The sequence below is a fragment of the Tursiops truncatus genome, chromosome 17 (assembly GCF_011762595.2).
Source record: "Tursiops truncatus isolate mTurTru1 chromosome 17, mTurTru1.mat.Y, whole genome shotgun sequence".
In the NCBI taxonomy this organism is placed as follows: Eukaryota; Metazoa; Chordata; class Mammalia; order Artiodactyla; family Delphinidae; genus Tursiops; species Tursiops truncatus.
The window spans coordinates 34,283,284-34,310,088 of NC_047050.1; the positions used below are offsets into that span (position 1 = coordinate 34,283,284).

At 38.1% G+C, this 26,805-nt stretch overlaps 1 protein-coding gene across 1 annotated transcript in view; it reads right to left on the reverse strand.

Moving 5' to 3' along the window:
• The window catches only part of PIP4P2 (phosphatidylinositol-4,5-bisphosphate 4-phosphatase 2), a 62,003-nt gene extending 35,450 nt beyond the window's left edge, over window positions 1-26,553 (reverse strand). The window contains exons 1-2 of the mRNA XM_073794584.1: window positions 26,307-26,553; window positions 3,649-3,797 (exon numbers count right to left, since the gene is read on the reverse strand). Coding sequence (XP_073650685.1) covers window positions 3,649-3,797; window positions 26,307-26,412 — 255 coding nt within the window. The 5' untranslated portion in view covers window positions 26,413-26,553. The remainder of the gene's footprint in view (window positions 1-3,648; window positions 3,798-26,306) is intronic.
• Window positions 26,554-26,805: the final 252 nt, after the last annotated feature.

Here is a 26,805-nt window from a genome sequence, read left to right on the forward strand (position 1 = left end):
AGAAAAAAAAATTCCTTTCAAAATATTACTGCTCATTGATAATGCATCTGGTGACCCAAGAGCTCTTATGGAGATATACAATGAAATTAATGTTTTCACGCCTGCTAACACAACACTCATTCTGCAGCCCATGGATCAAGGAGTAATTTTGACTTTCAGGTTTCATTTTTTACGAAATAGATTTCATAAGGCTGCCATAGATAGTGATCCCTCTGATAGATCTGTGCGAAGTAAACTGAAAACCTTCTGGAAAGGATTCACCATTCTAGAGGCATTAAGAACATTCGTGATTCATGGGAAGAAGTCAAAATACCAAAATTAACAGGAGTTTGAAGAAGTTGATTCTAACCCTCATGGATGACTTTGAGGTGTTCAATTTCAGCGGAGGAAGAAAATGCAGAAGTGGTGGAAATAGCAGGAGAACTAGAATTATAAGTGGAACCTGAAGATGTGACTGAATTGCTGCAATCTTATGATAAAACTTTAATGGATAAGGAGTTGCTTTTTATGGATAAGCAAAGAAAGTTGGTTTCTTGACATGTAATCTATTCCTGGTGAAGATGCTGTGAAGATTGTTAAAACGACAACAAAGTATTTAGAATATTACATAAATTTAGTTGATAAAGCAGCCACAGGGTTTGAAAGGATCGACTCCAATTTTGCAAGAAGTTCTACTGTGGGTAAAATGCTACCAAACTGCATTGTGTGTTACAGAGAAATGGTTCATGAAAGGAAGAATTGACTGATGCAGCGAACTTCACTGTTGTCTTATTTTCAGTAATTACCACAGACACCCTAACCTTCAGCAACCACCTCCATGATCAGTCAGCAGCCATCAAAAGGGAGTCAAGATGCTTCACCAGCAAAAGGATTATGACTTGCTGAAGGCTCAGATGATGGTTAGCATTTTTTAGCAATAAAGTATTTTTTAATTAAGATATATCCTTTTTTTAGACATAATGCTATTGCACACTAACAGAATAGTGTAAACATAACTTTTATTGCACTGGAAACCAAAAAATTTGTGTGACTTGCTTTATTGCAATATTTGCTTTATTGAAGTAGTCTGGAACTGAACTTGTAATGTCTCTGAGGTAGCCTGTATTTTATTCCCACCATACTTCTAGACCTCAGTTCTCTCATTTGTAAAACAAGATGATTGAAATAGAAGATTTCAAGCACTGGTCCTCAATGCCAGTCCACACCATGTCATGTCTGGTCTACAGTAAAACGGTGGAGCTGGGGTGGGGGGGCAGCAGGGGAGATGACATTGTTCATATGCATAAGTTTTAATAGTCTTACTTGGCAAAATAAGCTTACATGTTCCAGGAACTGTGCTGGGCACTTTACCTCTGTAATCCCAACAGCAACCCTAAGAGGTAGGTATTATTACTATTACACCTCTTTGCATGAAGAACCACAGTTTAGAGAAGTCCCCAAGGATATATAGCTACTAAGTGGCAGATTCAAACCCCAGTCTATTAGTCTCCAAATCTCAGACTCAATCAAGTATGCAGCCAACTAGCTCCACTCTTTCTCCAGGACTTCTCAAATTTTCCATTAACTAGTCATAGATATTGCTTCTCCTTTTAACCTTAAATTCTGTGTCCTCCAAGTGTTGCTAAAGTTTGTCCATATTCTTCCTCTCTCTCATATACAGACACACACACACAGACACACACACACACACACACAACACACACAACACACACCTTACTTCCCTTCTTAATTCTATCTACTGAAGTAAAAAGGACTTTTATTAACCTTGATTTTTTTGTTTTGTTATGTTTTATTTCTTTCAATCTCCACAGGAATGTCCAGTTCCTGTTAAAAGTGGCTACCCAAGAGAATAGATACACTGACATCCTGTTTTAGGTGACATGAGGAGAATGAATAACCAGTTAAATTGAGTAGGAAACAGTGATAGTGAACATAAGAGAACTGTTCTCTTGGGCCCTGGTCCACTATATCTGTCTATTATATCTGTTCTTTTCAACATAGAATTTCTCCAGAGAAGCTGCCAGTTGCCTAACCTCTTCATTCATAAATTTAAGATCACATTACACTGTAAACATTAGCAGGTCATATGTTACAGCATTCCTCAAAGGCTTTTTTTTTTCAATTTTTTTCTTCCCTTGTAATGTTACTAATTCCATACAAGGCAATCTGATTAAATACTATTCATATTCTCTAGAATATTCACAATTATTTACATTTCTTTACTTAACAGGGATAGTAATGATATAAAAATTTCAGCACAATTTTCTTTATGTCCAAAAGTAGCTAGCTTATTTGTAGCCAAATTTTATTGACCCTATATGAACTCATCACTTCTAAGTAACCAGCCTGAGGCTGCTGGTTAAATCCATAGTGACTTTGAGATTCTTTCATAATTGACCTACTCTGTTCTGTTTACTTCCACATGTAAATATAAAGCTTTAAATCTCCTTTCTTTCTTCTCATTAAAGAACAAAGTTTGTATGGGTAAAGTAAGAGGTGAAAAAATTCAACACTAGTGCCAAATCCAAGGAAGCCTTTAAGACACTTTTATTTTTTTAAATTGTTATTTGTGTCTAACAATTCTTATTTGCTTGCCAACTCTAAAAGGAGCACTAAGGAAGTTGATATTAATTAAATTTACTATTTAAGTGTTCAACTGAAAAAGAAAATAGCTAGTTTTGTAGGTATCATCTATTTACACAATAAAGTTCTCTAAAAGATGTCCCTTATAGAAAAAGTATTTACAATGATATATATTGCTTCATGACTTAAGGTTTTAGCTTATGACTTTTCCATAAAACATATTATAAAGCCCCCAGTATTCATCTTTCAGGGTTCTTAGAGATACAATAATCATTGGCTGACTTTTTTTTAGGCTTTTTCTAAAGAGGAAAAACTACAAATACCAAAAATTAAATTAATATTTAATTTCAAATTTTGAGACAGATTGAAATTTTAAAAATAAAGCCTAACCATGAAAGTAGAAATATATTTAATTTAACCAGTATACTCTTTATACCAGTTTATTACTTAAAACTGTAAAAATCTTACTTAAAATTTAGTTGCTCTTCCCAAAGTTCAGTAAAAAAATGTCTTTCAAGTTTTTTTGAATATTTCACTGAATTAATATCAAATAAATGGAATAAGATACCAAGCTGTTAATAAACACTTCGACACAAATGCCAATAAAAAATGCACAATCACGAAAGCCCAGAAAAATTATATCAACATCCTACAGACGTAAAACAAGTTTAAATAATTTTCCACATAATAAGTACAAAGTCCACATTTGTAGTGAAGTTCAGTATATTTCATTTTAGTGATAATCAGAATGGATTTCGTTGAGATGTGGATAGACACTGAAGATAATTGTAAATGACTGTCCATGGTCAGTCTCATTTTAGAAAGAAAAGAGCCAAATGGCATTACATTTAAATTCCTCATGAAATTTTCATAATGGAGTTAGCTTTAAACACCTGGAGGCATCCTTGTATGATAAAAGAGAAATAGCCAGAGGGAAGAAAGGATAAAAAAATGGCCGTTTCGGTATCCAGCCCACATCTACTTGTAAGTAACATTATTGGAGTACTTTTTTAGGGAGATGTCAGATAATAATTTCTGCTTTTATTAATGAAAATCTCCACTTACCGTAGCTTCATTGCAAACCGTGCACTTAACCACATGCTGGTGAAGCTTGCCATCCAAATTGATGAGAGATTGGCACACGCGGCAGTTTATTACTGGAATACCACTGGCATCTGGACTGGCAATGGCTGTATACGGAGGTGGGAGTTCCGCTAAAAAGATAGTAGCCACTGAATCAGAGTCTCAGAGATATTACGGCTGGTTTGAGCAAATAAGCAATAGAAGTAAAGAAGGAAAACTATCAAAATTCTCCTGTTCTTTATGTTTTTAAAGCTGGCCAACATAATATAGTTTCAGAGCAGAAACACATATAGGACTATATTGTGAAATAGAATAATTCTTAGCTCCTAAAATCCAAATCACACCTGCCTAGGTTTACACCTTTTATTAACCTATACTCGAAATATTCACTCCATTTCTATGTGCAAATTCATAGAGTTTGTAATAGGAAGGTGATAATTTATGCCTAAAAGTAAAAATCTTACACTAATGATCTGACTCCCAAGAAATAGAAATAGTCAATGAAGACAAAGCTTTAAAATCACTTACATATATACATATACATAAATTGTGTAGTTGTCGTGCTCTGTTTATACTAGAAGCAGTATAATAACTGCTGAGTATGACAAGAACAAAATAGGGTTTTGGTGGCAGTCAAGGAGAGACAAAAACGAACCCAGGAAAACTAAACATATCAACATGGAACATGTTCTAATTAGAATGGAATTATGCTAATTTCAGAGAAAAAACAAGAATGAAGTAAATTTAACAATTTTTGTCTCAAACTTTCACCTAACATTAAAAATCTAGAAAATGTATCAAAGTATTTATGGGTAAAAAATATATTGTCTGGGATTTAATTTAAATACTCCAAGAAAAAGATGGGTTAATAGATGCAACAAGAGTATATTTATGAATATAAAGACACAGAAGGTCATTTTGCTCTTACTACTTTTGTGTATGTTTGAAAATTCTGAAAATACAAAGATACACACACACACACACACACACACACACACACACACACACACACACACACTGCTTTTTGAGAGTCCTTAAGTCGACTGATTGGGTAGAGGGTAGAAGCTCAGTTTCAGAATTGTGTTCATATACCAGAAGTATATATTTGTTACAAAAGTTAGAGAAAAAGAATCTAGATATACTATTCCAGAATGGGATTTCTAAAGGGGACTGCCTAGCCTAATTTTGTAGGTATCTTAATTATAGGAATAGGAGCCCCTTTCAAGGTAAGATTTTGTCATAGCCCATCTAGAAAAGGCTACGCCTCAACACATGATTGAATCCCCACTAAAGAGAACTGATAGTTCAAGGGGCTACTGTGACACTATAAAATACAATAACAATAACTAATCATGAAAAGAGCTATTTTTGAAATAGAGATTTTTCTATCCACTGGATTAGATTCTGAACTCTATGATAGTCTGAAATGAGTTAGAGCACAGCACATTATGGTATGTTTAAAATCCGCATATTACCACCTGGCATCCTTAGGGTATATCAGGTAGATTTTTTAGACTTGCAAAGAATTAACAACAAGTGTTATCCATTCAAATATTCATAATAAACCAAATTTCTGCAGCAGCCAAGGCTCTGAAAGAGGTCACATTGAAATGACAATATGCACACATCCCTGGAAGTCTTATACCAGAACACTGTCAAACACTGAATTTATAAAGAAGCTATAGATGTCTAAATTATAAAAATAGTTTTATAATTTATAAAACTATAAATTAGGTACACGAAAAGCTGCTCAACATCACTAATTATTAGAGAAATGCAAATCAAAACTACAATGAGGTATCACCTCACACCAGTTAGAATGGGCATCATCAGAAAATCTACAAACAATAAATGCTGGAGAGGGTGTGGAGAAAAGGGAACCCTCTTGCACTGTTGGTGGGAATGTAAATTGATACAGCCACTATAGAGAACAGTATGGAGGTTCCTTAAAAAACTAAAAATAGAATTACCATATGACCCAGCAATCCCACTACTGGGCATATACCCAGAGAAAACCATAATTCAAAAAGACACATGCACCCCAATGCTCATTGCAGCACTATTTACAATAGCCAGGTCATGGAAGCAACCTAAATGCCCATCAACAGATGAATGGATAAAGAAGATGTGATACATATATATGATGGAATATTACTCAGCCATAAAAAGGAACGAAATTGAGTCATTTATAGAGACATGGAACGGCCATAGAGACTGTCATACAGAGTGAAGTAAGTCAGAAAGAGAAAAACAAATACCGTATATTAACGCATATATGTGGAATCTAGAAAAATGGTACAGGTGAACCAGTTTGCAAGGCAGAAATAGAGACACAGATGTAGAGAACAAATGTATGGACACCAAGGGTGGTGGGGGTGGGATGAATTGGGAGACTGGGATTGACATATGTACACTAATATGTATAAAACAGATAAGTAATAAGAACGTGCTTTATAAAAAATAATAAATAAAATTCAAAAAACAAACAAAAAAATAGTTTTAAATCCTTGAAAGAATTTAAGGTTGATGCAGAATGACCTGTAATGTATTAATCAAGAAGAAAAAACAGGTTAAAGGATCAATGTGTCAAAATACATTTGAGCCTGTGCAACTTGCAGATTATTTTATCAGATCTTGGTAAAGAAGGTATTGTTCTGGGAAAAAGCATACACACCTCACTAGAAATTCAAGACACACTGCCTGGTGTGTAATAATAATTTTTTAAAAATAATTATTAGCAATAGCATTATTAATAAAAGTTTCTTCTTTTGCCTTTTCCTTGAGTTATAAAGTAACATAAAGTAGGTCTCCCATTAATTCCAGGTTTCCACCTTACATAGTGTGATAGAAAAGAAATTTAAAGGCAAGATAATTTCACAAAGAAAACAAGGGTATTGAGGGTGAGGGGAAGAGGCCACACATTGCAGCTACATATAAGGATGGTAAAACCCATGCACTCCAACAGGCAAAAGTTTTGTTCAGTGGAATCTCCTAAAGATTTCAATGGTTTATCTTTTTTGGTTCTGATACATTTGAAGTGTATCAGAACCAACAAGACCCTGTGAACTTTTCCTCTAAGATTTGTACTATATAATTTTTAACCTGTAAAAAAAGAAAAGCTTTCAATGACAAAAATATGCCAGAATCTTCTGGAGGCTTGGGAAGTGGAAGGAGGGGGAAAGAATGAGTGAGGATTAGAAGTCTAAAATGGGAAAGACTATAAGCTCCATGAGGCCAAGGTCATGTTTGGCTTGTTCAGGACTGATACAGCACTTGTTATAAGTGCTTGGTCTATGATAGGTGCTCACTAAATATTTATTGAATGGATGATGGATGAATAAATGAATGAATAACTGAATCACTGAAATTTATCAGGCTCATCTATTTCTCCTGGGAAAATGATACTAAGTATATTACCACTACTCTCCTTGGAGAGGAGCTAGGGTCCTAGCAGGGAGTACAGCATGACTGAAAAAAAGGCTCTCTTCTATATATAGAATACCCTCTCCAAATCATGCACTGAGAGAGGGAAGTGGACAGGGGACACTGGCCTGGCCCACCAGATAAGTACAATCAATCCAAGAGATCAATAGAATAACAGATGTTGCAGCCTAACTGCTCCACTAAACAGTGCTTTCAGGCATATAATTTCAATTTTCTGTCCATTAATTACTTTAGCACTAAACTGATTTAGAGATATTTCTTGTACTTTTATCCCAAGGAAACGTTGACCTACAACTCCATCTCCTCTTGTAAAGGACTTGTAATTACAGAAATTTATTTCACTGTCAGTAAACCTGCAATGATTAACAACTTAGATTGTTCATTTTGTCTCTTTTCACTTTAAAACAGTCAACAGATCACCACTATTATACCTATTTTAAATTTCTGCCCTGGATAAAAAGTCCACTGTAATCTCAGAACTTGGGATCATTGGATATTAAGAGTCACAAAAGTTCTTCATTTTGGAAGAGTCTTACTTGTTATTTAAACAATGATAATTTTCTCTATGGGGTTTGCCTAAGTGAAAAATCTTTTTTCTCCAAGTGAGCAGTATTTGTTAGACCAGTAGTCCTCAAACCTGAAAAACCCCCTCAAAGTTCCAGAATTATACAGTGTTAGAAATTCAAGCAATCTTAGTCTAGTATTTAGTCTAATTTCTTCATTTTATGGAAGAGGAAACTGAAGACCAGGGATTCTGACTTCTTAGTAGACTTTTATATAGCACTTCAGCAAAGCCAAGAGCTGACTCTTCTCCCAGAGGTCACTCCATAATGACAGCTGCCTCTCTTAATGAATAATGATTTAATATAGGGAAAAGATGTAAGGACTAATGGGGATTCTGCACAAATACTTAGACAAGAATCAGATCTGAGTTAAAGGGGATTAGGAGGAGGAGAAAGAAGAGTCAGGGAAAATGAAAATTAGAACATAATATGAAGAAAGAATTAGTTCATGATAAAAAGTTCACAGGGCTTCCCTGGTGGCGCAGTGGTTGAGAGTCCGCCTGCCGATGCAGGGGACACGGGTTCGTGCCCCGGTCCGGGTAGATCCCACATGCCGCGGAGCGGCTGGGCTCATGAACAATGGCCGCTGAGCCTGCGGGTCCGAAGCCTGTGCTCCGCAACGGGAGAGGCCACAACAGTGAGAGGCCCGAGTACCGCAAAAAAAGGAAAAAAAAAAAATTCACAGTAAAACTGAGATTCGTAAAAGAGACAAGACAAAATAACATAGATCACAAGGCATACATAATGGTCTTCCTTAAAACACTCAAAAGGAACCATTATTATTCTATAAACCCACAAGTGATCAAATTACACTTTCCCATCATAAACATCAACTTAATTTATCTATTTTATGCCCAAAAGCTCCTCTTTCCTGCTAATTCATGCTGGTGTAATAATCCATACTTCATTTTTTACCAGATATACCCAGATATAGCATTTTAAAGGTTGCAAATGTTTTGCTGGATAGCTCTGATCTTTATTATCTCAGTTATTCCTTTATAAATCTCTGCAGTGACAATATTTTCCAGTTTAATTCACTTACTTCACTAATACAGTCTTATATGCAGTCCTGGCCCTTGACAAAGATGTACCAAAGTTGAAAAATGACATCAGATTAAAAAGAGAGATCATTTAGAACACTATGATTATAGGATGAGCAAGAAAAGTATAAAGGACCAGCCTGTGAGGAAAGCTCTGGCTTTTTCTCCTCCATAGGATTTTTGTGGAGAGTATGGTTAGGGACAGGTTGCACTTCGCTGCTATGGGATATCTACTTCCTGTGTAAAATCTCTCCAGTCCAGTTCAACACAGAGAAAGGGGAGACCACCTTCTGTTCCTCCCCTCTCTGAAACCAAAGAAATAAAACTATTCCAGGAGACTCTTGGATTCTTCTAGAACCATTATACCCTCATAAGGATCCATCTGGCTAAAGTCAGTTTGGAAGGTAAATGTGCCAGCTATTAGGCTAGTGACTCTCAGCTCCAAATCCACCCTTCTATGCTTTGTCATGCTGGTGCTAAAACTCTCCAAACCACATTTTTTCTTTGTCAGCTGGCTGCAGGTTATGTTTTGTTAATAGGAGGTGATAAACAGAACCTGCAAGGTTGAAGGAGGAAGAAGGGACTTGTAGCCCTTTCTCCAGGTGTACAAAATCTTTCTCAAGGGCTCAGAGACATCACCACCAGTGGGCTGGTGCCTCTGAGAAGTCATGTTTCAGTTATGTTCCTCTAAATTACTAAATTTTAATAATTCCAATCTCTTCCCTTTGTTCTCACCACCCTAGAGGTAATAGCTGCTTCCTGCATTTAATACCTATTTGATGTTAGAGTAATATCTTTACCTTTTAGTTACCTACTTAACAACTTTATACCAAATTAATTCTTTCTGTTATATTATATTGTTTGGTTTCTATCTTCAGGTCCTAACTGTTATAAAACTCATACCAGGTGTAATCCCAGGAAACAGACCCTCAAAAATGGGATTGGAGAAATGGGTTGGTCATGCCTTGGGCTTGAATGCAGTGCTGAGCTCCTTTACCAGTGAGACATAGTATGGTAGTGATTGATGGCATGCAGTGGCATCCTGGTGAATCAGATTATCTCCTATAGATGATTGTGATATTTGAGGCGCCCTTACTTGACCATTATGGCAGTAATAATTACTGTGTGGATTGTGATATGGGGTAAAATGAGAATCTCAGGTCTTTAAACTCTCAGCACAAGTCATGGTCAGAGAACTTCTATTGCAGCCCTAAAAATATTGCTTATTTATAATTGTCACAGGGCTTATATTGCTGAAAATCAAATACAAAATTTATTTGTATAGATAGCTAAATTATAAGGTCAGGGAAACCCACAGCCTTACCAAGTCTGCCATGTGAAACTTAGGACACTGATTGCAAAGAAGTGGAACTCTGAAACTTGGAATGGGGCCATCTAGTTGTACCCAAACAGAGCTGAGAATCTTACACTCCTGAGTCACTCTGAGCCTCCCCTGTGAGTGGAGCACAACATTTCTTCTTCTATCTGAGAATATGAGCCTCCTTTTAATGGAAAACTGTAATAACCTCACCTGAAGTAGTTGTCTTACAAGGAAATGACCATTTTCCTTAAGACCCATCATCAAACCCCTTATTGCCTCAAGACCCATAAACTAGGATGAAATCTCAACAAGCCTTAGGAGGACAAGTACAAAGTGTGACTCAAAGAAGCAACTAATACATCAAGAGAATTGCAATGTTTTGATAATATATATTGTCAGAAACCTGGAGAATATGTGTGGGAATGAATCTTATGGGGGTTAAAGCAAAGAGGATGGAATATAACACTGAGTTGAGCCAAATTTAATAATCCTGGTGTACTTGACAAATGTTCTGGTTTCAATGTTTGTTTTAAATCTGGAAGTGGCTCTATCAGTTTACTTGTTGGTTTGATGAGACTTGGCCTTACATTCAATGAGGTTGAAATGTCAAAACATCCCTAGCATGATGCAGAAGAAGCAATCAAAGGTTTAAGGAGTCAGGAATGTTAGAGTGAGTTTATCATATGAAATCTGCATCCCACACCCCACTACATCCCCTGAGAGGACCCAGAAGATATGCCTTTAACTAAGGCATTGATTTATACGTTATTTAGGGGAACACAAGCATTCTGCTGTGGTGGCTCTCCTACATAGGCCAGGCATTACAGTGCAGGATGACTCCAATAGAGATCATGGAATACCAGAGTAACAGAGGCCAAATGGCAGCACTTAAAAGTCAAAGACAAAGTGGGTACATTTAATGTAATGGGAAATAGTGGATATTAGAAAATTTTGATCCATAAGGACCTTTGGCAGTGGCTCATTGAAATAAGCCTAAGAATGAAATGGATGGGTAACCTACACAAATGTTACTTGGTTATATATGATAGAAAAATCTAGGTCTTAAAACCAGCAACATGACTTGAGTAGCCACAGTGATGAGTCCTAGTTTTTCAACCAGTTTCCAACAAAGCTAATTCACAGACCCAGAGCATCTTCATTGAGGGTTTGTTGATGCCTCTGACAAATGATCCAGCAACACTACTATAAGTATACATTATAAATCTCCAAGTCTCCCCCAAAGACCTGAGATCATTTACTAGAGTGACTATTCACTGGGGAAAAAGAAAATACCCAGATATTTCAGGTATCACTAGAAGCTGGCTCGTAAATGGTGCTAATTCCTCAAGACTCAAAACTCCAATGTGGGCGACCTGTCAGAGAGGTTATATAGATGGTCATCAGGTTACAGATGGAGTCTTGCCCCAGATCCACCCATAGTGGTCCAGTAAATCTGGGTACCCACGCTGAAGTTATTTTCCCAGTTTCTGAATATATTATTGGAACAGACATTCTTGTCAACCAGCAAATACCTAAATTGTTTCTCTGGCCCACAGATTAAGGTAGGAAGGGTCACACAGAGGGTCCCTGGATCTTCTACCAAGAGCAGCTCCACATTCCCTGGAAGGACTACAGAGGCAGTGCTACTATGAAAGATGTAGGAGTGGTAATAACTGTCACATCTTCATTTAACTCACTCATTTTCTAAGTTTGACTGCTGCTCCAGGGCAATTCTAGTTTTGTAACTGAGGGGATGTGATATAAGCCCCCTCTATGAGCTCTGATGCCAGAGGAAGTCAAGAGGTCTTCAGCTATAGTTAGGCAAAAAGCAGCAGCCAGCCAGGCCCTCTATGGTGGATTTCCAAGAGTTAGTTAGCACTCAGTCACAAGTACTTAGCATCTGTTCTGTACCAGGTACTGTACTAGATGTATGTCAGGGATACTATGGAGAAGAAGGCATACCCCAGGGCTCAAAGAGCTCACATTCTTAACATGTAGAAAGACAGTAAAACTACAAGTACAACTTGGTGTGGTAAGTGTTCTAACAAGGATATACATGCACGGGACTTTGGGAGTATAGAAGAGGGCGTATAAATCTGACTAAGGCGCAGTGTGTCAGGAGCGAGGTGTAGGGGAGGGAAGAGAAAAGTCACTCTAGCACAATTTAGCATTCAAGTACTGCAATCTTTCTATATATTTTAACCATTAACTCCTTTCTCCAAACTGCAGCTCTAGAAAAACAGCTATACCTTATTAAGTTTGGTCGTGTAATCAGCTTGGCACCAATACCAATCTACATCCTAGTGCCTCTAGTATTGCTTGTAGGAGCTTATGTGGGTCCATGGTAGACCCCAAGGCAACAACAAACTGGGTATTCTTATACAGCTGGTGATGATGAGTACTGAATTCCACTATGGGTAGTTTATCTGCTATTTTTCCCTCCCTTAGTGGTCTTAGGCATTTGGGTTGTATCAAAATGCTGCCATATAACTGGAGATACTGGCAAGAAATGCCCAGTGACCTGCCAATGACAAATTCCCAGATAACAAAAACTTCTGCTCTGTCTTTTCTATTTCTCATTAGGCAATATTTTTACCTCATTCTAGTGCATTTCATTTGTGGTACTAGTACTTCCTTCCAGTATTGGCAGTTAATAAGTTACATATTCTCTCATTTTATCAACTACTGTGTTTATTTTTATTGAAAAAAATACAATTTTTTCTGACACGATTTATGTGAAATCATATTGTTTGTATATGCATGGCTCCATTCTTAATTTTTTATTTACAATATTGCTTCCAAGAAAGCATGTGTTTCAAGAAAAATATAGAGATACTAATTTTTAGTACAGAAAAACAAATTGTTTCCAAGGCAAAAAATGTACCTGCCTAGAAATTTAGAAACTCTTGCCATAGCCAGAGGAGGTAACAGATTCCTACTCTGTCACTCTTCCTAGACAGCTCATTTTCACTCTTACAGACTTGCTTTTTCTAAGAGAATGCAAGACACTCCTTTGCATATACCTACTATACACACTAAATGATAACTTGCAGCTTACAAGTATTCATGAATCACAGTTATAAAATATACTTAAATATAACTGAACCCAAAATTTGTTTTAAGACATTTTAGATGAGAAAATATGAGGGGGGAAATTACCTCAGTATATGGGGAAGGGAAAAAGTTCAACTGGATTTGCAATGTTTTATTTGCTTCAATATATGAAACAGTATGGCATAATGTTAAGGTCTGATAGAATTAGATGATGATATATGAATGATTATATTATACTCAGTATTTTTCTATCTTGAAATATTTCACTCATTTTTTTAAAAAATGACCTAGCGATTAATAGATTATAGATAAAAGTCACCAGTTTAGTAATTTTAGAATTTGGGACATATTCATCATAAATCTAAGCAAAATCAGATAGATACAATATATGGAGTGAACTGAACCTCTTAGAAACAGTATTTATTTTTTAAGTATATTTAGTGAATAAATCCCTTCAATTCTAGTGCTTAGATATTTCTACCACATGGGTCAATTAAATTTTATTTTAAAATATAGTGATTAATAAAAAAAATCCAGAAGTTAATCCATTAAGAGGAGAGTTCCTCATTGTAGCCAGCAGGAAGTATAGTGATGGAGGTCCTTCCTTTGCTATGTGGGCATTTCTAATGAAACAAATGGATTCAGCTACATGCTCTGCTGGATCACTTCCATCTTTTGTTCTCATGTTCTTCTGTAAACCTGTAAAACCTTCACTCTCTAAGTGACTTCAAAATCACCATGATGGCATCTTTCTTTATTTTCTCACTCATTCATTCATACGACTGATCCTTGTTGAGTACCTAGAAATATAAGATCAAGTGCAAGAGACTATGTAGGACTCACAGATAAAAGATACAAGAATCCTGTCTCCCTCCTTGTCTCCCTTGATAAGGTCATGTCCACAAAGAAGTATTAAAATATATAGTAGAAATGTTGAGAGATATTGCTTCGGGAACATATATCGTCCAGTAACAGAGATTAGAAAGGATTACATGGAAAGAAAGGACTTTGACGAATGGGTAGAATTTGAATGTTTCAGTTTCTAAAATCCCTTTCCTACTTATCTACCCATAGGAAGCAAAAAGTAAATCCTCATCTAGAGAAGACCAGAAGTGCCTAATAAATGATACTGGTATGAGGCAATGAGCATGGTCTTAGGAAAAAGCAGATACACATAGTGATACATTTCCCATATCAAAACAGGATTCTTCCTATTAAGATCTTGACAAGTGGGAGTAATGGACCAAATCAAACACAATGAAATATAAGGTTCCACTGCAAGGACCTGTAGAGAGATGTGGGGACATGGTCTAAAAAATAGCATTTGTTACATTGTTCAGGGTCCTAGTCAAGGATAAACTCTACAAGGATCAATAACATAATGTGGCCAAAGTGCTTTCTGATACATTAAATTTTTATTAGTAACATATTTCTATGGCTCAAAAATCAATATTAATGTAAAAAATATATGCTTAGAATTGTTACTCCAATTTCTGTGCCAATCTACCATGCCCCACTTCAGAGATTTCCACTTAAATTACTATTTTTTTAATCCTTTCAGTGTTTCTTTAGCCTGGTACAGGTAATATATACCTGTAATATGTAATACACATATTCTTTTTTTCTCCATCTTTCATACAAAAAAAGGGAATATGGGGCTTCCCTGGTGGCGCAGTGGTTGAGAGTCCGCCTGCCGATGCAGCAGACATGGGTTCGTGCCCCGGTCCGGGAAGATCCCACATGCCGCGGAGTGGCTGGGCCCGTGAGCCATGGCCGCTGAGCCTGCGCGTCCGGAGCCTGTGCTCTGCAACGGGAGAGGCCGCAACAGTGAGAGGTCCGCGTACAGCAAAAAAAAAAAAAGGGAATATGCCTTCCTCATTCTTCATCTTGCTTTTTTCACTTTATTTTATATCTTGGCAACCTTTCCACAATGGTACGTAGAGTTTCCTCATTTCTTTTCCAGCTGCACAGTGTTCCAGTTTGTGGGTATATCACAGCTTATTTTGGTGATTTTAAAATATTAAATTTTAAAATGCAAATTCTTTGATACTCATCCCATTAGAATTGAAGTCTATGTTCCTTCACCTTACGTGCAGGTGTTTGGACCAATAGAGCATGGCAGAAGTGACACCATATTTGACTTTTTTTTTTTTTTTAACATCTTTATTGGAGTATAATTGCTCCACAATGGTATGTTAGTTTCAGCTTCACAACAAAATGAATCAGTTATATATATACATATATTCCCATATCTCCTCCCGCTTGCGTCTCCCTCCCTCCCACCCTCCCTATCCCACCCCTCCAGGCGGTCACAAAGCACCGAGCTGATCTCCCTGTGCTATGCGGCTTCTGAGACTAGGTCATAAAAGGCCATATGGCTTTCACTTAGGTCATCTTGTGTTCAGGCATGTCTGATAGTTTTAATAATAACCTATGTCCTCATTAGGGACTGGCAGTAAATATAAATACTACTTTTGTTGAGCAAGGCAAAGCATTCTATACAGAGAAACAGGATCCCTGAATTCTGTAAACTTGGAAAATGGTTTTCTTATAAATAACTTTGTATTAATTGGCAGAATCCATACAGCTCAGTAGAAATCAATGTTTATTTGGGAAATTCCTATGGTCTAAGATTAATAACTCAGGCGTCTGTGAAAGTCTTCTACTTTAAATCTGCTCACTATCCCTTCTATGTATTGCTGTTCCTCTGGATGGTGAATCTTAGCACTTTAATCTCTGAAACTTTAAAACTTCACATGTTCAAATGATGAACTATTAGAGGCTTTCTTGTATACTGTGTTTTGTTTTTTTTTTTTTTGCTGTACGCGGGCCTCTCACTGTTGTGGCCTCTCCCGTTGCGGAGCACAGGCTCCGGACGCACAGGCTCAGCGGCCATGGCTCACGGGCCCAGCCGCTCCGCGGCATGTCGGATCTTCCTGGACCGGGGCACGAACCCGCGTCCCCTGTATCGGCAGGCGGACTCTCAACCACTGCGCCACCACGGAAGCCCTGTATACTGGTTTTAAATCCATATTATGGATCTGTGAAGCTTAACTATCTCAACTTGACAAAGCATAGGAGGAAAAAATATTTTGCCATTGCCTTTAGAAATACATGCTTTGAATAGAATGCCCTGACTGGTCATGTGGCACATACAAATACTTCCTATGGAAGAAAATATTATTGCACGCTAGTTGGTCTTCTGATGCTTAAAAGAGCCATGTAACACTCCTTAATGTTCAATAATACTGTCTTTGCAATTTTCAAGAGTATTGGAAGAAATAGAAATTTAAGTACAAAAGGGACATTGGAAGTAAAAGAATGAGGTAAAAAAAGATAATCATCATCTATATTTTAAAGTCACAGATATATTCTCTTAGGTGTATCCAGATTCCTTACCAAGAACAACTGTGTTATGGAATATAAAAGCGAAAGGGAACACACTACACCATTCCTTCTCAGGTGGAAGACTGAGGCCCAGAGATGTAAAGTAACTACTCTGAGGTCAACAGCTAGTAACTGGCAGAAAGAATTCAAGTGTCAGGTCCCCCAGGCCAAACTACACCTGGTGGCAGATCATTTCTGAGACTATACAGGGATTTAGTTATATAATGCTTGAGAAACACATGAAGACCAGGAAGAGGAGATACACTTTTCACTTCTTTTTCACATATTTATTTTTATTCTTACAAAGAAAAAGAAGTTCACTTTATAACAGCAACCAGGGAAAGGAAAAAAAATCTAGAAAAGTGCCAAAGCAAAACAAACTCTGATGCACTCCCTACTCAATCCACCAAAAAAAAGTATGGAAGTTCTCTTGAAAGAATAGCAGGCAGAATGTGTTCCCTTTTAAGAACCATTAAAGGGTTGTCATTCTCAGGTTATGCAATATCTCTTCATCCTTATAAAAATGGAACTCATAACAGCTGAGTGTAAAGCTGTACTCAGGGTTGTCTGCTTTTCCCCAAAGTGGAAGGATTAGCATTTCCATTGATCACTTCGCAGACAGTAGCTTACTGCCTTCAAATATAGTTATGAACATCCGTCCTGCTAACTCTCCTCTCTAACATCTGAGCTATCTAGCTAACATCTGTATGCATCTGGCAAATCTTGCAAGATTTTTACAGAATGCTCTGTCCTAGAAGTTTGACATTCCTGAAAAGAGTTTGAAGAATCCTTGGAAATAAATGAGAAGCCGAAAGCATCATCGCCCACTACAGTGAAGTATTACCATACATATAATAAATAATTGTTGAATGAAATGTACTCCTCAGGCCTGATCTCTCCCCAGACTCCAGACTTGCACATCCAATTGCATACTGGACATTTCCAATTGAATGATGACTAAAGGTATTTCAAACTCCACTTGTCTGAAACAAAATATTTATTTCCACTGTCCTTCTCCTCACCACCCCCGCAACACACACCCAACTCCTTCTGTTTGCCCATTTTAGAAAAAAGTGCAATTTTTTACCTAGCTGTTTAGGTCATTTTTGAGATTTGTGATTCCTTTCTTTCCACTGATTCAATCCATCAGCAAGTCCTTCTGCTCTATGCATAAAATATGTCCTGAATCTAACCACATTTCACTGCTTCCATCACCTATACCCTGGCTCAGAACAACATTACCTCTTGCCTATTCCACTGTAACAGCCTCCTGATTAGTTTCATGTCTTATTAGCCTCTTATCATTTTTCACCCAATAATTCATTCTCCAAACACCAACCAGGATGATCTACTTAAATGTAAAACATTTAATATCTCGTGTCTCTCGTCTGCTCCAAGCCCTTCATGGCCTCCCATTATCCTCCGCACACAATCCCATTTCTGATGGTGGCTTACAAAGCTGCCATAAAACTTGTCACCCACCATCTGCCTCTACAAGGATGAAGTACTAGCCACTGCAGTTGCTGACCTTCAACACACCCTGAAAGGAGTTCACGGCAGAGATCAGGAATGAGGCACTATGTTCCTCAGGAAAAACTGGCAGAACAGGCCTTCAGAGAGTTAGGTATTTTCCAGGAGAAGATATTATGAGCCCAATTTTTTGCATCTTCTCATATCTAGAAAAGCACTAAAATCATTAAAGGAGACATCTGCTCCTCATGACTAGCAGCAACCTTCTGCCAAAATGTGTGCTTGATTGCATGTACCCCTTTCACTAAAATCACATATATACTGACCTCCCACCTTACCTCTTTGGAACAGTTCCTCAGAGGTATCTGAGGGGCTGTCTCCCAGCCTATATTTCTCATTTTGCCCCAAATAAAACTTAACTCATAACTCTCACATTGTGCATTTTTTCAGTTGACAAAGCTCTCCTGGACTTCCTAGTCTAGTCCTCTAACTTCTTCTACCACACTCCCCTAAGTCACCACACTCTAAACAACTGTCCTCCTTGTTTTATAACAGCATGTTTTGTGCCTGTTGTTCCAGCTGCCTGACACACGCCTCCCCTAAATCTTCCAACAGCTGATTCCAACTCATTTTTCACGTCTCTGAGCAATTGTCATCTTTGAGATACCTTTCCTGAACACACTACCTGAAATACTCCCCACACCACCATTTACTCTATCCTCATGCCCTGCTTTATTCTCTTCACTCTCTGGAGTTATAATCCTTACCAAGTGTATCTCTCACTGAAATGTAAGCTCCCTAGCATCTGGAACAGTGTAACAGGTGCTCAAATATTTGAAATGATAACTGACTGAATGAAACATTTCTTGATTAATGTTTTAAAGATGTTTGGTAGAGCCAGGAAAAATGTGGGCATTATAAAATAGAATAAAAGAATCATAGAGCTTGATGCCTGCTGAATAACAGAAAAGGATTATAATAGGAAATGGGCTTGCCATAATATTGGAAAACTGGAAGCAGATATACTTCAGCAACGTTTGGGCTCTATTTTCCCTTCATAAGGATGTGGTCTCACTGAAGGAGATTTTGATTCAAGAACAATTTTGTACAACAAGTATCTACTGTACAGCACAGGGAACTATATTCAATATCTTGTAATAAACTATAATGGAAAAGAATCTTAAAAAGACTATATATATATAGTATAACTGAATCACTTGGCTGTACACCTGAAACAACATTGTAAATCATTTGTACTTCAGTAAAAAACAAACAAAAAAGTACCATTTTGAAAAAAAAAAAAAAAACTCCCTTAAATGGAGCATCAGCTTTAGCACACAGCACAGTATCAAGCTTCCCTACTTTCTCAGTATCACAGCAGGTCCACACCCATATTGGGACCTTCACGGAGCTTCCGGTAGCAGCTCGCAAATATGCTGCATCTATTTCCACTCATTGTGACAAACTGGTTTCTAGTGGGTTTCAGAAACCTTGGCAAATATTGATAAAATGAGAATTTAATTTAATCTTACAGTTGGTTGTGCATATAGTGTGGGTCCCTGGGTCTGCATCATCTCTTCCTGCCGGTCCACAGCCAATCTTAAACTGCAAGGATGCAAGGAGGTTCCGAAATTTAAAAGACTGCCCAGGGCTTCCCTGGTGGCGCAGTGGTTGAGAGTCCGCCTGCCGATGCAGGGGACACGGGTTCGTGCCCCGGTCCGGGAAGATCACACATGCCGTGGAGTGGCTGGGCCCGTGAGCCATGGCCGCTGAGCCTGCGCGTCCGGAGTCTGTGCTCCGCAACGGGAGAGACCACAACAGTGAGAGGTCCGCGCACCGCAAAAAAAAAAAAAAAAAAAAAAAAAAAAAAAAGACCGCCCAAATAGATTCAAGGACTCTAACTCAGTGCAATGGACTGAATGTTGTGTCCCCTCAAAATTCATATGTTGAATCCTAACCCCCCATTAGGAGGCGGGATCTTTGGGAGGTAATTAGGTCATGAAAGTGGAGACCTCATGAATGAGACTAGTGCTCTTATGAAAAGAACCCATAAGAGCTCTCTTGCCCTCCTCTGCCACATTAGGATACAAGGAGAGGTTGTGGGTCTGCAACCCACGCGTTCTCACTAGACACCAAATCTGCTGGCACCTCCATCCTGGACGTCCCAGACTCCAGAACTGTGAGAAATAAATGTTTGCTGTTTAAGCCACCCAGTCCATGGTATTCTGTTATAACAGCCTGAACCAGGACACTCTAGTGCCTAGTAAAACTCTAGTCTAGTGTAGAACATAGTTCCAAGTGAAATAAAACTTTGCCTCACTTTAAAGTAAGGCACCATTTTTAACTTTCGATTTCTTCAGGTAGAGGATCAGTAAAAATATACTTTATTTATTGTACAATTTCTAAGAAGTACAAAAGTTCATATTAAATAACATCTCTCAAACCAGGAGTCAATTTATTTTCTAGTCACTGAAAACATTTCCTCAAGCAACTTCGAATTTACACACTTTTTAAAGTGAAACAAGGTGAAAAGGAAATGGCAATGCCTTCTAAACTGCAATTATGTTTCATAGGAAATCTAAGTGTGTTTCAGAATAAAGGAATATTAACCTCTTCATTGAAGTTAAGTTGCTTTGAGGTAATTTTACAATTAAAATAAATGCGCATTAGAGTATTACATTAGATGGAAATGAACAGTTCTTCAATTCTTTCAAAAGGATTTGAATATAAACATCTTTTTTTTTGAATTTTATTTTATTTATTTTTTACACAGCAGGTTCTTATTAGTTATCCATTTTATACATATTAGGGTATATATGTCAATCCCAATCTCCCAATTCATCACACTACTACCCCCACCCCCACCCCCCTTGCCGCTTCTAAACAAACTCTCACTAAGGTCACTAATAACCTCCATGGCACTAAGTTCAAATGACATTTTTTTAGACCTTATCTATTTGCTCTTTCTTGTAGCTTTTGACATGTTTGACCACCCCTTTCTCGAAGTGTTTTCTTCCCCTTGATTCTGTGATATTACAGTCCCCTGGCTTTCATCCTACCTCACTGGAAGACACTTATCAGCCTTTTGGCAGGCTCTTCTTAATCTGACTGCTCATTAAATTTGGGAGTTTCTCAAAGCTTTGTCCTAGGCTCTCTCTTCTTTTATGTTATTCTTTCTCCCAGAGTGGTCTCATATAAAGCTTCCCAAACTTTTTCACATTTTGGTACACAGAGAAAACAACAATATTTGTATAGCTACTCAGAGCTGGAGGCCACTGGACTAAAGGCTTCTGCTACTCCAAGGACTGAGAATAATCTTAACACATGTATGTTCTATCTCGTCACATTCCGTGGAACACTGATGGGGCTTTGGGAAACTCTAAATCAAGATCCATGTATTTGGCTATCACCAATATGTAAATAACACAGGTTTATATTTTCAGCCCAGATCTCATTTCTTAGCCCTACACCTGTAAATCCAATTGCTTATCTGACATCGCTTCTTGGATATTTGAAAGCACCTTAAATGTATCATGTCTAAAACTAAGCTCATGATCTGTATTCTTCAAAACCTAGTCTTCTTCTGGTGTTTTGCCTCAGTGAAGGCAATCACACCAAGTTGTAGAAGCCAGAATTCTAGGAAATATCCTTTCCACCTCCCTCTCATTCCTACATTCAATCTATCATCAACCCCTCTTCAGTAATTCTTAACATCTACATATCTCTCCACTTCTACCACCACCTGGGTCCAAGTTATCATCGCAGTTTATCAGATTTGTCCAAATCATTATAGTAGCCACTCAAAGTCATCTATCCTCATCTACTCTGGCCCTTCTCTAATTCATTCTCTAATCAATAGATAGAGTAATTAAAAAATAATAAAAGATCTAACCAGATCATCCCTTTGCTTAAGGCAAAATTCTTCAACATGACCCATCATCCCTGCATGCACTGATTAATACTTATTGTTCTGGTCATCTGTTGCTGCAGAACAAATCACCCAAAAACTTAGGGCTTAAAACAACAATTTAATATTGGCTTTCATGATTCTGTAGATTGTTCAGACTCAGTTGGGATGTTAATCACCTAGAATTTGCCATGCAGGTGCAGTAAGAATTTGGCTTGGCTTGGAGTCATCTGAAGGCTCAAATGGGCATCCAAGATGGCTTCTTCACTCACATGTTTGAGGGCTGGTCAGGCAACCCTCTCTCCATATAGCCTCTGCAGGTGGCTAGTTAACGGTTCCTCAAAGCATGGCAGTCTCAGGATGTTCAAATTCTTATATAAGTTACTTTCCTCAGAGTGTACTTTATAAGAGACTAAGGCAAAAGCTGCAAGACCTCTTGTGACCTAGTCTCCGAAGTCATTCAGCTCTCTATTATCTTATTCTGTAGGCCAAAATCAATCACAATGTCAGCCCAGATTCAAGAGAAAAACTATCTAAGGACTTGAATATCAAAAAGCATAGTTCTAAGGAGAGTCTCTGGAGAATATGAACCACACCAACCTCTCCACTCCCATTTTGCAGCACCTTCCCTATTGCTGTTTCTACTTTGACCACACTGGCTTTCTTTCAGTTCCTAGTACTTACTATACTCTATCCTGCTAAAGGCTTTTGCACATACTTTTTTTCTTTTTGCTTAGAGTGTTCTAATCCCCTCCTTGCCAAGCTAACTACTGCTAAGCATTCAGAGCTAAATCAAGTCTCAGGAAAGCCTTTCCTGACCAGGTTAAATCTTTTCATTATATACTCTCACGGCGCTGGATATATTTTTAGCACTGTCCTCATCCCCACTGCACTTTTGCATTTGTTTGAATGATTATGTAATTTATGTCTCAATATCCCCCACTAGACTGGAAGAGGAGCCATGTCTGTCTTTCCCTTCTTACCACAGAGCTTGGCTAGTACTCCAATATTTATTTGCTGAATAAATAACAGAAACAAAGTAAGCAAGTGAAACTATCTCTGTATAACAAAGTACTCTTTTCCCTATAGAATTATAGTGAAGTAGATAATCACATTCCCATATTCAATACATAATCAGACAACTCAAATATAAACCATTTTTCACAGATGACGTCTCATAAATTTAGAGGTCATATTCATTTGCCACATCCTTCCTATAAAATTAGCAGATGTATAAAGAAACCAAACAAATATAGCCAAATTGTAGGTTTTGTGGTATTTTTTCCAACCTCCTTTCAAATGAGCCTAAAACTCTCTTTGATTTTAATTTCTATGATTTAACAAAAACTGACAAATATACCAAATGGGGCACTGTGATCACAGGAGAGGTGATGTCCTCCTACTCTATGCAGGAATCCAGTACTGACAGCAAAGACCACTAGAAGCATTCCACTTAGAAACCCAGGAGGATTTGTTACACAAATGAAACCAGATGCAAAATACTAACTGCTCCCCCACTACATTATCGATAACTTGTCTATAAATAAACACTCCATCAACTTTCAATTTGAAGTGGAATATTTCATCTTGGGGTGGGATCTCACATTCCTGTTCTTAGAAGGTTACACAAATAGCGAAGAGTTGAATTGGAGAAAGTCCCTAGTTATGGCTATTAACCACTTCTATGAAATTTTTTTAATGTCTGGGTAATTATAGATTGTAATTATCATAAACCAAAGTTCTTTCCCAAAAAGTACATTCTATTTCTGGTCTTTTGAATCCCAAGCTTCAACTCTACTGTTGTCAACTACTGAAAATATTTGGTCTAGTGACAGACTGTTTCTTACATTCTGAAATGATTCAACTTATTCTTTTTCCTCATGTTCCATGAGGGCATGGATTTGGTTACTCTTGTTTACCTAGAGCAGTCTCCGGCACGTTGTCCCACCTGATGAATTACTGAATGAGTAATTAGCACTGTTCTTCTAGAATCAGATCTTGTGTATTTACTCAAAATATTTATCAAGATTCTTATTTGCTATTTATTAAGAAAAGATATTTTGCCAAAAATGCCTTTTACTTCTCATTTATGCTTCTTGCTTCATATGCCATATGCCATGAAATTAGTGTTTCTAATTATCTAACCTGTCTCATTCACAGTTAAGAAAAAAAAAAATTGTTCTACAATAGGCAGAAAGAGCTTTTTGCTAAAACATTGTTACAAACAAGACAACAGACCCAAAATGGAGTCACTTATGCCTCTCTCAGAAATGGACTCTTAACCCAATCAATCAGGAATCTCCTGATCAGCACTAGTGAGGTCATCTGCCTAATAGGCCCCTGCCATCCCCTAAAGAAAAGTGACCTTGCCACAACCAATCCACATTTTGCTAGTATAACTTCCCTGTCCCACTCCCTTCTGCCTATATGAGTCTTTAATTTTGTACAGTTCCTTAGAGCTCCTTTTTATCTGCTAGGCGGGATTCTGCCTGATTCATGAATCACGAAATAAAGCCAATAAGATCTTTAAAATGTACACAGTTGAATTTTGTTTTATAACACATTGAATTTCTTTGGTAAAAGTTTTCTGGAATGAAACTTCTTCTTCTTAGTGGCTGAGCTGAAACTTGTACCATATTTTGTGCTTTGAGAAGTCTTATCAGAATAACAACTATTTGGCAAATGATAAAGAAGTCTACAAGCAGGTCCGTGAGTATGACCATTTTTGTGGGATAATTTAGCCACTCTCTGACTAAAAATAAAAAACACAGATGCAAGATAGAGAGCATGAAAATCTGTTATGGGACAGTTTCTTAAATCTAAATTCTGTCTCTCAATAAATCATCAAATATTTTGTCTTAAAAGGGTGAATTGATGAAATTGAAACAGTCATTAAATAAGTGTTTAAACCTGTTGTAGACCATAAAGTTTAGATAACAGTAAACACATTAACATCAAATTTGCCTTTTAAGGAAATTCCCCCAAGAGGTGTCCTCTGACACGTGTTTAATGCTGACCAACAAACATGACTTGTGGGTTTTCTATGGGTGAGTATCTGTACCATTTTGCACCTTATTTCTCAACTCATTAATCACACTAAATTATTCACAGCTAAACATCCTTTTCCTTTGTCCTGCTTCTTGTTAAGTGTGGATTAAGATCTAGATTGTTGCTTTTCAAGTTATAAAGTATTAAATGGAAATTTTAAATACTTGACAAGTTCGACCTGCTCTACAGCTGCTCCAATTCCAGACTTGAACGTAGAAAAAGTTGTGCTACAGGAAACAGGATCCACCCACATTTTCAAAGGCATTAATGTTTGCCTCCTTGGGTTTTTAAATGTCTCACATTCAGCCAAAAAGGAGAGATGCATTTAACCTACATTTGCAAGTACCATATTTGACCAACCTTTTCACTGCTCTAAGTGGTTTTTTAAAGTCTTGCCTTCCATTTTCTATAACTACTGACTCCGCCTTATTTCTACTATAGGAATCAACTAAAAGGCTTAGAACAAGGATAGATCTTGGAATAAATTGAATAGTTTGGTAAATAGATTTCCCCCTTCTTTCTTCAGACCCCATTGCCATCAAATCTTTCTTGATTCCATTTTACGAAGAGAAATAAATAGAAATATTTATTTTATTAACTTGGGTTACTTTTAAAAGTCAATTTCAATCTCACTCAATGCACTCAATCTCACTGCATTTTTGATATGCATCAAAAATATTCCATCTTCTCTTCTATTCCTCATTTTACCACTAAAACTAACACATACTCCTTACAAGTAGAAGCAATAAGGAAGGGCAGAGATTTCAGACATGTTAGGAATATTGATTAACTCTTCTCCTTTTGCTAAGGCAATTCCCTGATTGAACAGACTACTGGTGGGTGAATGGTAGAAAATGCATATTTTTCAAGCTAAGCCCTTTCAAGGGCAGATGCCAAGGTGAGCAGTACTCCTGGTTTCTCAGCAACGTGGAAGAATTTGTGAATGACTGTGAAAGATTTGCACAACCATCCAGCTGCACTTAGGAGCTGCTCTAAAACAGCAAAGCCCAACCTGGGAAATTCATGTCACATCCTGTACCCCTGGGTCAGAAGTGGTGATATACACACACACACACACACACACACACACACACACACACACACCCCAACAGCAGTGGATAAGACACGGTACACACACACACACACACACACACACACACACACATCCCATACCCGTGGGTAAGAAGGGGCGAAATACACACACACGCACACACTCACACACCCCACACTACACCACGAGAAAGCCCTGCGGTGAAGCTCTCAGGCAGGCAGGCTCTGCTTCAGAAGGCACAGTCAGCATCCCTCTCTCCCAGCCCAAGTGAGAGGCTGGCCTCCGCCTCAGAACTCCCTGGTCTTTACATCCTAGGCTTTTTCTTACAAAGTAGAAAGATCTATGCTGGCCTTACCTCTGGGGCTGCTTTCTTGTAAGTATGGTGGGGCCGTGGGAGTGACATTTCCAGAATGGGATGCGGAGAGCAGAGGCGAGCGTTCGTCCACCCCATCAGCAGCCATGACTGCAGCAGTGGCGCCGGGGCCGGGGTGGAGGCTGAGTCTGGGGTTGCGGCTCCGGTTGGAGGCGCTGTTAGTGCTACTGCCGCTGCAGCCGCCTCCGGGAGGACCCGGGATGTGTCACAAGGTAGGAGGCGGGCAGGGAGGGGGGATGCGGGATCGAGAGGCGGGGAAGAGAAGCGCGCTGGGAAGCACGCCTAGGGGAGGGGAGCGGATGAAGAAAAAAAAAAAAAAGAAAGGGCCCGGGAGAGCTGGGGGAGGGGAGAATGGGAGGAGCAGGAGCCCTGGGAACTTAGTAGGGCTGACTGGGAAACGCTGGGAGGGGAAGGTGCCAAGTAACCGAACGCAGAGAGGAGGTAAGTGGGAGGGAGGGGTTACAACTCTTTCTTCTTTGTA